General features: G+C 42.6%; 2 protein-coding genes across 2 annotated transcripts in view; both read right to left on the reverse strand.

Moving 5' to 3' along the window:
* LOC116603015 overlaps positions 1–13,008 on the reverse strand; it is a 45,833-nt gene that overhangs the window by 5,984 nt on the left and 26,841 nt on the right. The gene's annotated exons all lie outside the window — the stretch shown is intronic.
* On the reverse strand, positions 2,044–4,584 carry LOC125568149. The gene is made up of 5 exons (XM_048729683.1): positions 4,391–4,584; positions 3,665–3,754; positions 3,190–3,555; positions 2,448–3,069; positions 2,044–2,109 (listed from the first exon to the last, which is right to left on the reverse strand). The coding sequence occupies exons 1-5, from the start codon at positions 4,530–4,532 to the stop codon at positions 2,088–2,090; spliced, it is 1,242 nt and encodes a 413-aa protein (XP_048585640.1). The 5' UTR covers positions 4,533–4,584; the 3' UTR covers positions 2,044–2,087.

The raw sequence follows: 13,008 nt of genomic DNA on the forward strand, positions 1-13,008 counted from the left end.
AATGGGAATCAGCTGCTTTCTTAAAGGTGGAGGACTTTCAGGGGCGTGATCTTCGCCTGCGTCAAGAAAATGGGTTATGGGCTGACTTGTAATAATTGTGACGTGCATTTGTTTAATCTTACCTGATGATCTTATATAACTTTGATAAGCTTCCAATTCATTCTCCACTTCCTCGGCAGTGGGTCTCTCGCGGCTGTCAAATTCTGTACACCGCTCGATAAGGGCAGCTATTTGCTTGGGAATGCAGGCCTCTGACAAAAGCTTTCCTCTTTTTAAGACCTACGGGACGAAGACACTGAATGTGTCACGTTTACTACGAGTAATAATGCTTACTTAGACGCGCAACATTATTATAGCTGCATTACTTGGCATAAGAAAACACCGGAAAAGTTTTCAATGTATGATTACACATTATGATCTAAGACCACTCAGTAAAAATCTTTCTAGAAACTTGGGCAGTCCCTATCCCTAAGAGAATAGAAAGAGGGGCATTCGATCAGTTACTTACATATTGTCTGACTTGTTCGTCCGTATCGCAGCCCCTTCCATTACCGCGACTGTACGGGGTCACCCCTAGGGTAAACACCTGGTACATCAGTACGCCATAGCTCCACATGTCTGACGCGCATGAGAAGCGCCCATCTAATAGACTTTCGGGGGCGTCATGTCGCACTTGAGTGGATTTATTAGAGACGTACTCCGGCGTTGTACCTTCACCCTAGAACACAGTTGGACCAATCACTAATCACCCTAGAACGTAATTGGACTAAACACAAATCACCTTAGAACACAATTGGACCAATCACAAATCACCCTAGAACACTATTGGACCAATCACAAATCAGCACGGATTTAGATGTGCTAATATATGTTTTTCTATTTTTTCAAAATACCTGACTCTTCAATTCCCGGACTGTGCCAAGACCCGACAGCATGCAAACGTAATCCTCCCCGACCATTACATTAGAGGGGCATATGGACCGGTGGACCAGTCCGAGCTGATGTAGGAACTTCACTGCTCTCAGTACGTCCAGACACATGCCCGTCAATATGGACTGGGGCAGCATGAGAAGCAAATCACGCCTAGGACAAGTAAAACTTTATAATTATCCAGCACACGCATAGAAACCAACACTTCGAGATGTTTAAGAAAGATAAAAGATTAAATTCCCGAGTACAGCACCAAACATTGTAGTAATACCTAGAGTTTTCCAGATAGCTAAGAAGGTCCCCCTCCGGCATCCTCTCCAAAATTACGTGATAGGGCAGTTGTTCCGTGTCGTACGCGAAGACCCGCGGGATGTTCGGGTGAAGCATGGTTGAAGAGTTCAGCCAGTACATTGCATAAACCTCATCGCGCATGCGCTTGTAATTTACACCGTCGAGATCTTTGATAAATAGACGCCAATATCAATGAATTTGACCGACTACATTAAACTAAAAAAACAAGTATAGAAAATTGAGAATAGCTTGGTTGATGTGCTGTTGTTGTGTGTTTCTTACCCGAGGAAGCATGGCAGAGCTTGATGATGACTGGCTTGTCTCGAAATGTCGCGCTGAAAACTGTGATAGCGCCATCTCTTCTAAGGATCTCATAATTCCCTGGAGGGACAAACTTGCGGTACTGCCACATTAGATAATCAACATCGTCCTCTGAGCTGACGTTGTTGATGTGAGGCTCGACCAAGCATCGGCTTAATTGGTCAGGAGAAAACAACACTCTTTTGCAGCACCTTGTGATCGCAATCTTCACGCCTTCGCATTTCCCCATATCTTTGCTATTTTTGGAGAAATTGGCAAGACACGCGCTTGCTTGTGAACGAGCGGCTTAGGAAAAAAGAACAGGAATAAGATGGATATTTGGCGAGTACAATGTCAATTCATCAAAACATTTACTGAAATCCCTTTAAGTCTTTGTTAAAATGCTTGTACGTGGATGTGCTTACTAATATCTTTGTTGTAGAAAGCAATGTCGAGAAGCACGCTGCCAAAGATGAGCCCGTTTTGCCACTCAATCTCCCTTCTAGCAAGTCTGTTTTTTTCGCCATATGCAACATATTCGTCTATCAAGCTTTTCAATACCGACATTATCTTCGGTTTTCTGTAGACCTGAAAAGGCAAAAATAATGAACAGATAACGATAAATCATGGGATTTTCTGCAGCTGTCAAAGTCAGTTTAATTGCGATTACCTTTAACTGTAAAACAAAGACGACCAAATGAAGCTCAAACCAGCTTTTAAACAAGGGCTTGAACTGTTTTGTTCGATTTTCACTCAGAGTATCATCTTTGGCTTCATGTGCCCTTAAAATCAATAACTCCAGTTACATTTACATAATTGAGCCCTTCTCTGGTGCAATTAAGGTTCACATGGGAATCTACTTGCAAGTGCTGAACTAACTACTATGGTTGGTAGACTTGGTTTTGGTTCTGGCTTAGTAAACTTACCACTCTAATATTTCGACGAGATTTCGCTTTATCCCACCGTCTCGTTTTTTCCTTTTAGGATCAGGATACGTTCTTTCAGCTACCTCTATGATGAACTCCATTGCGTGCCGCAGCTTATTGTGCTTCTGGTATCGATGATTTTTCAACATTTCCAAAAGTTTATAACGAAGCTTGCTAATCTCAGCGTCCAAAGGCGTCAAATTTCCCAGTGTGCGATCTACAAACAGAAGCGCAAGGACCCTACTGTACACCCCCAGTCTAAGTTCTTGCATGGAAAGCGATTCCTTATCAAACAAGCCCCCGCCCTCCCGCAGGATCGACCCTCTAAGAGCTTGTTCCACCGAGAGAAGTCCTTTAAAGTCGTCAGCCTTTCTTGACACTTCTTCCAATAGCAGATGCAGTGTATGTCGTGTTGCGGTTTCTCCGATGTCATTACATGCGAGTGTAGTAAGCGTATTATAAATGTCCTTGCTTTTAATGGCTCTGTGTTCTTTTTCCAATGTAAGGAGGATCTGGAATAGAACATTTTCCAAGCGCTGTCGCTCCATTTCATCTGCTGCTGACAGCGCACGGAGGAAGCCATCTGGATTCTTGAAAAGATGGTCGGCGGTCCAGACCGAGTCTGTATATCAAAATGCTAGTCAGTAAAGACAAAGATCATGGAAAAATATGTTTTGCACATAGGTGGCCTGTGTGAATCTCTATCTTTTCATTCCTGTTTCCTGGTCATCACCAAACTTACCTGTACTAAAGCCTCTGTTAACAATGGAATGCGAAAGAGCTCGCGGACGATAAATGACTTTCCTGACTCGCCGCATTTTAACGTTTTCAACACATTTGCTTCTTGATCGCATCCCATAGTACGGTGGTTCCTGCTCGGTAAAATTGTCCTTTGTGTCGGTTGCATTATTGTCCTCAGCACTGTCAGCCACTACAGGTCCCGAGTCAACAGTTTCGCTGCCACCAAGGCCTGGCCGCGCGTCATGTACGTCTGTCGTCTTGTTTGCAGTTTCGTCATCAAGGCCTGGCTGCGTTACAGTGTCGTCATCAAGGCTTGGCTGCTCCTCACCTGGATTATCTGTATTCATCGCACCAACATCATGCAGATCTGCAATTTTGTAAAAGATATTTTAACAGCTTTTAATATCGTTTATCATAGTTTATTTTAATAAAAGCAATAATTACTAAATTACGATTGAGCTCTTGTTTTCTTTTACCTGTGTTTCTATCGGTGATAGCTCCATTGTCACCAACGATCACATTTTGAACGTGTCTAATATAGATATTTAATGGTTTCCGGTCACAACCTGAAAATGGACTTGAATAAGTTTTCCGTGGTCATCAAAATGCAACAACACAAGGGCTCCCTACTGCTTATCTTTCCCAACACATGCTTTCTAATATCTGTTATTTGAATTCTAAAAGTTAGACAAACAGAAGCATAACGTGCAAATGTCGACAAATGGCCACGTCTAGCCAGGCGCCAGAAGTGCTAGAAGGCACATTCCGCAACATTCAGCCCCCCCCCCCCCCCCCCCCCCCGGTTTGAGACTCCATAAAAGTAGACGGGGTTGATCGTCATATATATAAAATTCTATCAAATGCTATCACTTAGGCGGATGGTCAACAATAATTCCGATTCTGTTATCCTTGGCTAGTGCCTGGCTAGTGCCTGGGTAGACATGGCATTTGCTTCCGGCTCGGTCATTGTAAACTATGCATGCAATCTACTACGCATAAGCTAATAATCCGGCGTAAAAAAAAAACACGAATAACAGATAATTCAAAAAGTAAAAATCATCCTAACTTGCACTTCATTTGAGTATTTTTTGTCTATTCTTATGCACACAAAAACATGGATTGCTAGAAGATTGAAGCTTCTTGTAACACAAATTTATATACGTCGCTATTTTGTGATATTGCGTCAAATGCATACTAATAACCTTTTAGGGTCTGCACACCATCAACATGCTGTGGATCATCTAATGCTCTTTTGCTCAAATACCATAATAACCTTAACATGATGTAGAGGTATTCGCTCGCTTGATCTTCGTTTGCATGCAAATACCGTAATACCCTAAACATGCTGTACAGGTATTAATTCTGTTGCGTATTTAGTTCTCTATTCGGGCACCAGAGAGACTTTTCTCACCTTGATCTTCCGAAGCTTTGCGCGCAGCGCCGTTATCCTCGTCTGGCATCTTTCTCTGCTTCTAAATCACTGAGCTGATTTGTTGTGTTGCGTAGTCTTACATGTTTGGCTCCCGGGACTTTTTCTGTTGACTAGAGGTATTTACTTCCGTATAACGTAAGGGACTTTGCGTTACACCATTACATTCAGACGACGCCTTAACCGTATCGATGAAATGTTACCACTTTTTTCGTTTCAGCAGCTTTCAGCTGGGTCAAAGAACGGAATTGTCAGCTTTGATGACATAAGATGTACACCTCTTCGAGGTTTTGGTTTTTAGTTTTGTTAAATCACTGAGCTGATCTGTTGTGTTGCGCAGAAACGATAACAATTATACAAAGTTCTTGAGTTCATTTGTTGCAAAGACCAGATGACTACATAACAGAAATGGTGTTAATAAAAAAACTAAAGCACTTATCGCTTTTAAATAAATACCCATAAGTGTATAGAATTTTCTTAAATATAAGGCCTTCCGTTCTCTACATAAATTGCAAGTAATCTGAATTGCCGAGACTTGAAATGTGACGGCCAATACTTATTCGTGACAAGAGTTTTCTCATGCGAATCATAACAACAAAAGGGCTCTCTATTGCTTATCTTTCCCCACACATGCTTTCTTATGTCTGTTATTTGAATTCTAAAAGTTAGACAAACAGAAGCATAACGTTAATTCGAACTACTGCATTTTTAAAGATAAATCGGTTCAAATTAATCAATTCTAGAATGCAAATGGCCACGTCTAGCCAGGCGTCACATAGTGGGCACATTCCGCAACATTCAAATCCCCCGGTTTGAGACTCTCCATAAAAGTAGACAGGTTTGGTCGTCCTATATATAAAATTCTATCAAATGCTATCACTTAGGGGGATGGTCAACAATAATTCCGATTCTCTATTCTTGAGGGGGTTTCATACTAATAGATCATCATATCCCATAATAACCGGACTCAAAAGTGGTCACGATATGGATGTGCCCATTAATGTGCTTATAAAATTTATTGTTACGATTATTTATTTTTACAAAGAAGAAATGTTCTACAAGAAAATCTAGCCTAACCTATTTGGTATGACCTTGGCGCCTTTGATTGCTTGGCTAGTGCCTGGGTAGACATGGCATTTGCTTCCGGCTCGGTCATTGTAAACTATGCATGCAATCTACTACGCATAAGCTAATAATCCGGCGTAAAAAAAACACGAATAACAGATAATTCAAAAAGTAAAAATCATCCTAACTTGCACTTCATTTGAGTATTTTTTTGTCTATTCTTATGCACACAAAAACATGGATTGCTAGAAGATTGAAGCTGCTTGTAACACAAATTTATATGCGTCGCTATTTTGTGATATTGCGTCAAATGCATACTAATAACCTTCTAAGGTCTGCACACCATCAACATGCTGTTGAGCATCAAATGCTCTTTTGCTCAAATAACATAATAACCTTAACATGATGTAGAGGTATTCGCTCGCTCGCAATGTGACGGCAAATACTTATTCGTGACAAGAATTTTCTCATGCGGATCATAACAACACAAGGGCACTCTACTGCTTATCTTTCCCCACACATGCTTTCTAATATCTGTTTTTTTTTTATTTCTAAAAGTTAGACAAACAGAAGCATAACGTTAATTCGAACTACTGCATTTTTTAAGATAAATCGCTTCAAATTAATCAATTCTAGAATGCAAATGGCCACGTCTAGCCAGGCGTCACAAGTGCAAGAGGGCACATTCCGCAACATTCAACCCCCCCGGGGTGAGACTCTCCATAAAAGTAGACAGGGTTGGTCGTCCTATATATTAAATTCTATCAAATGCTATCACTTAGGGGGATGGTCAACAATAATTCCGATTCTGTATCCTTTAGGGGGTTTCATACTAATGGATCATCATATCCCATAACAACCGGACTCAAAAGTCGTCACAATATGGAAGTGCCCATAAATGTGCTTAAAAAATTTTATTGTTACGATTATTATTATTTTTTTCTTACAAAAATGCTCTACAAGAAAATCTAGGCTAACCTATTTGGTATGACTTTGGCGACTTTGATTGCTTGGCTAGTGCCTGGGTAGACATGGCCTTTGTTCAAATGCGCTCCTGGAATTGCGTTGGAGATTAAAAGACATTGCCACGGCTTAACACATTGACTCCTCAACCGGCCTGTACCGGCTTTGGGAAGTACCCACACTCCAAAAAATTAATAAATGCAAAATAAACACAACAAGATGAAGATACTCAGGCATCAGTCTAAGGGATAAATGGTCTTGCAGATATGCATCCAACCAAGGTGTTGGCATCTACTCTTAAGCCAAATAATAGCACAGGTTCTTTGACAAATCTCAAATCGAACAAGGAGAGAAAAGCAGAATCACCCCTCTCAATAAAACGCTCAAAATACCACACAAGGGAGATCAGCAAACACAGCTCAAGACACAAATAGATACCTTTATTCTGATCTTCCAGGTACATTTCCTTGGCCTCAAAACACAATGTCCATTCCTTGAAGGATTGTACAAAAACGAAAATATATTTACGTATTGCAAAGTATTCTGGGAGATGCAGGGAAAAATTCACGAGGGGAGGGCCAGTCAACACTCCTCTCCCAAAGTCAGATGGTTTTTTAGAAGTCTTTTCACCCCGAAGCCAAACAAATTAATTCCAGGTCATACAGACCCAGAATAGCAGTGTAAACAATTTTGGAATCAATTTGGTTTCAGAAAAGACAGCATTTAGGAGAGCTGTGGTGTTTCATTAGAAAATTATTTTCTCATCCAGGCAAAGCCAAACAAGAAAAAATCATCATGAATCCACCTTTGCTTGCAAATATCCATAAGCAAAGCACTCAATTATGCCCCGAAAGACTTCATGATGTCCTGTGACACTCTCCTAATATGCTCATAGCTGTATTTTTGATGAAAAATACAAGCAACCATCAACTTGTGCTCGCTTCAGCACAACGACGAGGGATTAAAAGTGGGGACCGCAAAGCACTGTTGGAAAGCTTGGATACCGCTGACTAGGTGCAACTGTGTTTGACTTTGACGGGCTGTATAAAACTCAGAATAGGGGGGAGGTATCTGTTTTCAGTCTGTTTTTTGTAAATTCAGCTCCAAAAAAGCCAGGAGTCAATAGGTTAAAGAAAATATAGGGCGGGCACTGCAACGAACCTATTGGTTATTTCCTTATAATTTTTTTAATGTTTTCTTTTTTTTTTGGGGGGGGGGGGAGGGGAACGTGCCCCCTTCCTACGGCCCTGTATCTAAAATCCTTTGACATTGATTGAATTTGGTATATGCTAAAGATAAAGATTCGACACTATTCGTTCCTGGTCGCGATTGCTTCCTCGAGAACATGCGGGCGGGCGTTTTTTTATTTTCTTCTTATCTCAAGTTATTAGGCGTGGAGAAAACTGATTAACCCAATCAGATGTATTGCGACATTTTTTAGTGCAGTGAAAGGGTTTCCCGAGCTCAACTTTCGATGTTTGGCGAAGTTGGAAGTCTATGTTTTGCCAAACTCATAATTCTAGAGGAGAAATCCTCGATCCGCACCCTCTTGCCATACTTACTCGGAGCGTTGGGACTGAGAATTGTTCGCAGCAGAAGTCCCAGTAAACTTTTAAAGATCACGCTCAAGTCTATAGAATGGCAATTACATTTAAGCGGAGCCAGCGCGGCCGCAGGCCGCGTGCGGAGCTCCATAGGTATAGAAATATGGTATAACAATGCGACTTGGTTTTTGTGGTCATCGCTCGGGTACCCTGTGTGTCACAACAGTAAATCATGCAACTCCCAGGCCCCACTCGGCCCAACTAGAAAGGAGTCATCGTCAAGTGACACGTCAATCACGATGACGTCATGAGGATGTTAACTCAATCACCAAACTGGGCATAACCGGTTTATAACCAGTCTAACTGGAAATAACATTTTTTACCACCGCCCCCAAACTTCCGTACTTATGCTTCAAAGTTCTTTTATGAACAACGCAAACCCGCAAAGCGAAACAAGAAATTGAATATTGAGAAGTTTTTTTTATTTCCACTGTGACCATGGACTACCTTTCACGTGGTGATAAAAGAGGTAAGTGCACAACTATTATAGTTTTATGTTTACATCCAGTAGGTATTATGTTAAAAAAAACCTTTTTAAGTATATGTTAGAAAGGTTTTTTTATGGATTTATTATCAGACGATACTAGCATTTTATTTTTAAGAATAAAATACTTCTATTGTACAGAGAAGAATTTGTGTGTACAATGGTTTTGTTAAAACTCGCGCCCAAAAACAAGATGGCGGTAGTCTTGCGCGCGCTTGTGTTTACTTTTTAGGTATATTTTATACCATTGGGCTAATTTTCAGATCATGTCATCTCGTTTCGATCTATAATAGTCGAAGAAGAACCAAGAAGAGGGGAGTAGGAGCGAAATAATGAGGAGGAGAGGTCACGCAGACCACGAGTGTTGACAGAAGAACAAAGAGCTCGGCAAAGACAGCGTGACCTTGTACTCACCGAGGAGCAAAGAGTGCGAAAAAGACAGAGGAGCTCCGAGTACAGGTTAAGTGGTGAGCAAAGAGTCCGGAAAGAGCAAAAGGACTCGGAGTACGAACTAGATGACGAGCAGAGAGCTCGTAAGAAGCAGAGAAACTTAGCAGCAACACTCAACGCCCAGCGTGCAATGATGGCAGAAGACAGCTTGTTTGCTCAAAGGCAAAGAGAAAGGGCTCGTGAGCGACAGAGGGCATCTAGACTCATTAGAAAACAACAGAGGCAGCCCTCCACTACTACCGCTTTTTTTTTGGTGAGTTTTCTTTGAGTAATATATAGATTTAGGCACTGCCTAAAAGCTGAGCCAGCATTGAACACCTTTTGTATTGACTGATCGAAGTATTTTTGGGGGATCTAGGATCCTGCTCTTTACTGAAATTTATTGGACCAACCAAATTGATCCAGGCCTTATTCAATAATTTAAATTATGCAGTACATCAAAGTGTGTTTGTATGCAGTACAAACACAATTCCTGGTGTAAATATGACTGTCAAAGTTGTCAAGAGTCTAATGGTAAATTCTTATTTCCCCACCATAGAAGTTCCATTATGAATATTCTTATAATCAAAACAATACTCTGACAAGCTTTGCCCTTGTGCAGAATATGTCATGGATGCAACAGCATTTCAAAGATTCCAAATAATATATTTAGACTGTTTAAATGCCATACTGTAATTCGAAGGTATCAATTTAGTGGAGTAGTAGGATTTTGGCGCAGCTGGCACAAGTTTTTCATCATCCCAAATTTCATTCCAAAATGGCGCAAAAGTCTCCGCCAAGCCTCGCGACCTGCACATGTGCGAGTTTGCCCAAGACTCCTTGCACACACGAACACGACCACACCCACCTGTCAATCACTTTGTCACGTGATGGCCACGCCCACCTGTCAATCACTTTGTCACGTGACGGACACGCCCACCTGTCAATCACTTTGTCAAAAAACCTGTCAATCACTTTGTCACGTGATGGCCACGCCCACTTGTCAATCACTTTGTCACGTGACGGACACGCCCACCTGTCAATCACTTTGTCAAAAAACCTGTCAATCACTTTGTCACGTGACGGACACGCCCACCTGTCAATCACTTTGTCACGTGACGGACACGCCCACCTGTCAATCACTTTGTCAAAAAACCTGTCAATCATTTTGTCGAAAACCTGTCAATCATTTTGTCACGTGATAGCCACGCCTACTTGTCAATCATTTTGTCACGTGATAGCCACGCCCATTTGATCGTCGAAAATGGCTTGATGAGTTCGGTCGGTTAGGTGGAGGGGTGTGGGCCGGGGTTTACACTTCCGAGCTAATTTGACCAGAGAGAGATGTCCCTCCCAGAGGTCCTCATACCAGCCCTAGGTTACCATGGAGATGAAAATGATTCTTGTGAGAGACTCTCTGGGGGAACCCCCCCCCCCTCACGTGACTGTGGGGGTGAGAAATAAGAGATTGAGTTTTTGACGGTGTCCCTGTGGGAGGCCCCAGCTAGGAGTATGAAAAGTGAGGGTGAATTTTTTTCATACCACGCCACGTCTCAGGTCCTAGACTACCATGGAGATGAAAATGGCTCCTGTGGTGGGTTGATGGAACTCCTGCGGAGGAGGTTGTGAAGGATGGGGGTGAGTCCTCTTTACACCACTGAGAAGCGTCTCAATGTTCTACCAACACAGACTGGTGAAGACGTGTCGGAGTTGTCCCACCAGACCCCCAATGAGATTCTGGAATCTTGGTTTAAAGACATAACTGGTTTGATAGAAATGGAAAACCAAACGGTGAGACAGTTGAAGGATCTGAAGGTGAAAGATCTGAAAGCCCTCGCCAAGGAGCGGGGTATCCCAAGATATTACTGGATGCGGAGAGACGAGCTCGTCGGGGCGCTGACCAGCACGTCACCACCACCACCACCCCGGCGGGTCCCTTTACCCAAACTTCTCAAAGGGCTACCACGTCCGCCTGATATTATCCCATCCAACACGTCGGAGAGTATTCTCGACGGCCCGATACCTGAGATTGATGTCCCCATTCTCAAACCCTCCAAACCCACACGGAGTTCCCACGTCCAATCACTTAAGCATTTTGCAAACAGGACAGTCAACTCGATCAAGAGCGAGTTAGATGAGTTTGCGGATTGGATACTATCTTATGTCCCTGAGCCCATCAAAAAGACCGCCAAAGAGGCTGTAGATAAACGGGTCAAACGTCTGAAGGAGAGGATTAAGCGTTTACACGGGGAAGCGGAAGATCGCTTCACACCCAAGGAGCAAAAGGCGGCGTTGAAGGGATATCTTAAGACTTATGGGATAGCCGGACAGGAGGGTTACGGTCCCAAGGAGTTTATCACCAAGATCAGACCAAAGGTTATCAAACTCGTCAATGACCGAAAGAAGCCCATCAAGGTCAAGTTTGTCTTTACCTGCAGGTATATAAAAGAAGATCTGGCTACAGGTCAGATTGAGGAGGAGCTGGGATATCATCATACAGAAAAGCCTGAGATCGTGACGGAGTCGACTGATTTCTCTGATTTGTTTAATGTAATGACGAATCCTTTGATCGGATTAGTCGAAAAGTTCCAGAAGCAAGGCTCTGGGTGGCAGTTTGATCGGGTGGAGTACTTTGATATTAACATTGATCCCTTTGATCCTCTCTCCGGGAGCTCGTATGTTGAACTACCAAAGGAGTTAGCGGTAAAGAAGGCGATTATCAATGTGAGGAATGAGAATGATCACAAGTGTTTCAAGTGGGCGGTAACCTCCGCCGTGTACCCCAAGAGGGATAACCCTCAAAGACTCAGTAGAAAGATGATGGAGAACTCTGAGAGATTCGACTGGTCGGGGATAGAGTTCCCCGTCTCGTTGAGACAGATCGACAAGTTTGAGAGACAGAACCCACATACAGTCAATGTGTTTACGTATGAGGAGAAGAAAATATGTCCATTGAGGATCAGTGGGAAGGATCCATTCAATGCAATCAATCTACTTCTCATCTCAAACGGCGAGACGAGTCATTACTGCTGGATAAAGGACGTGATGTCGTTAGTGTCTAGTCAAATTGATAAGTATCACCATACCCGATTCCTATGTTTTAGGTGTCTAAACTCGTTTCGGTGTGAAATGGCGTTGGAGAAACATTACGAGTACTGCTCAAAGAACGAGTCGGTCAGGATAGAGATGCCGATGGATAAAGACGGTAAGCCCCTTTACACTAGATTCGTGAACTTTAACAGAAAAATGCGGGTTCCCTTTGTCGTCTACGCAGACTTTGAGAGCTTCACAGAGAATATAGACACTTGCTCCCCAGATGAGAGCAGGAGTTTCACTAAACAATATCAGAAACACAAACCGTCAGGCTTCTGCTATCTCATCAAATGCATTGATGACGGTGTGTTTTCACCCAAGCTGGTTCAGAGGACGGTCCAAGGGTCTGCCGAGGATGTCGCGCAGCTGTTTGTGGAGTCTCTCGAGTCAGACATCAAGGAGATTTACAATAAGTTCAAGTTCCCCAAGGAGGTGGAGATGACGCGGGAGGATGAGATGAACTATGACAATGTCACTCATTGCCACATCTGTGAGGGTGAGTTAGGAGAGGACAAGGTTTTGGACCATTGCCACCTCACCGGGAAGTACAGAGGTGCTGCTCACAACGAATGCAACCTTCGATTTAGAGCTCCAAAGTTCTTTCCTGTTCTCTTTCATAACCTCTCCGGGTATGATTCACACTTGTTTGTCAAGAATCTTGGTACGTCGGAGGGTAAAATAAACTGCATACCTAATAACGAGGAGAAGTATATCTCTTTCACAAAACAGGTTGTGGTCGACAGGTTTACGAAC

The sequence above is a fragment of the Nematostella vectensis genome, chromosome 1 (assembly GCF_932526225.1).
Source record: "Nematostella vectensis chromosome 1, jaNemVect1.1, whole genome shotgun sequence".
Lineage (NCBI taxonomy): Eukaryota > Metazoa > Cnidaria > Anthozoa > Actiniaria > Edwardsiidae > Nematostella > Nematostella vectensis.

Coding starts and splice junctions, on each gene's coding strand:
- LOC125568149 (XM_048729683.1), bottom strand. CDS start 4,532: ATGTTTAGGGTATTACGGTATTTGCATGCAAACGAAGATCAAGCGAGC. Junction 3,755..4,390: donor TGGTGTGCAGACCCTAAAAG/GTTATTAGTATG, acceptor GTCCATTTTCAG/GTTGTGACCGGAAACCATTA. Junction 2,110..2,447: donor CTCGTCGAAATATTAGAGTG/GTAAGTTTACTA, acceptor TTGCCTTTTCAG/GTCTACAGAAAACCGAAGAT.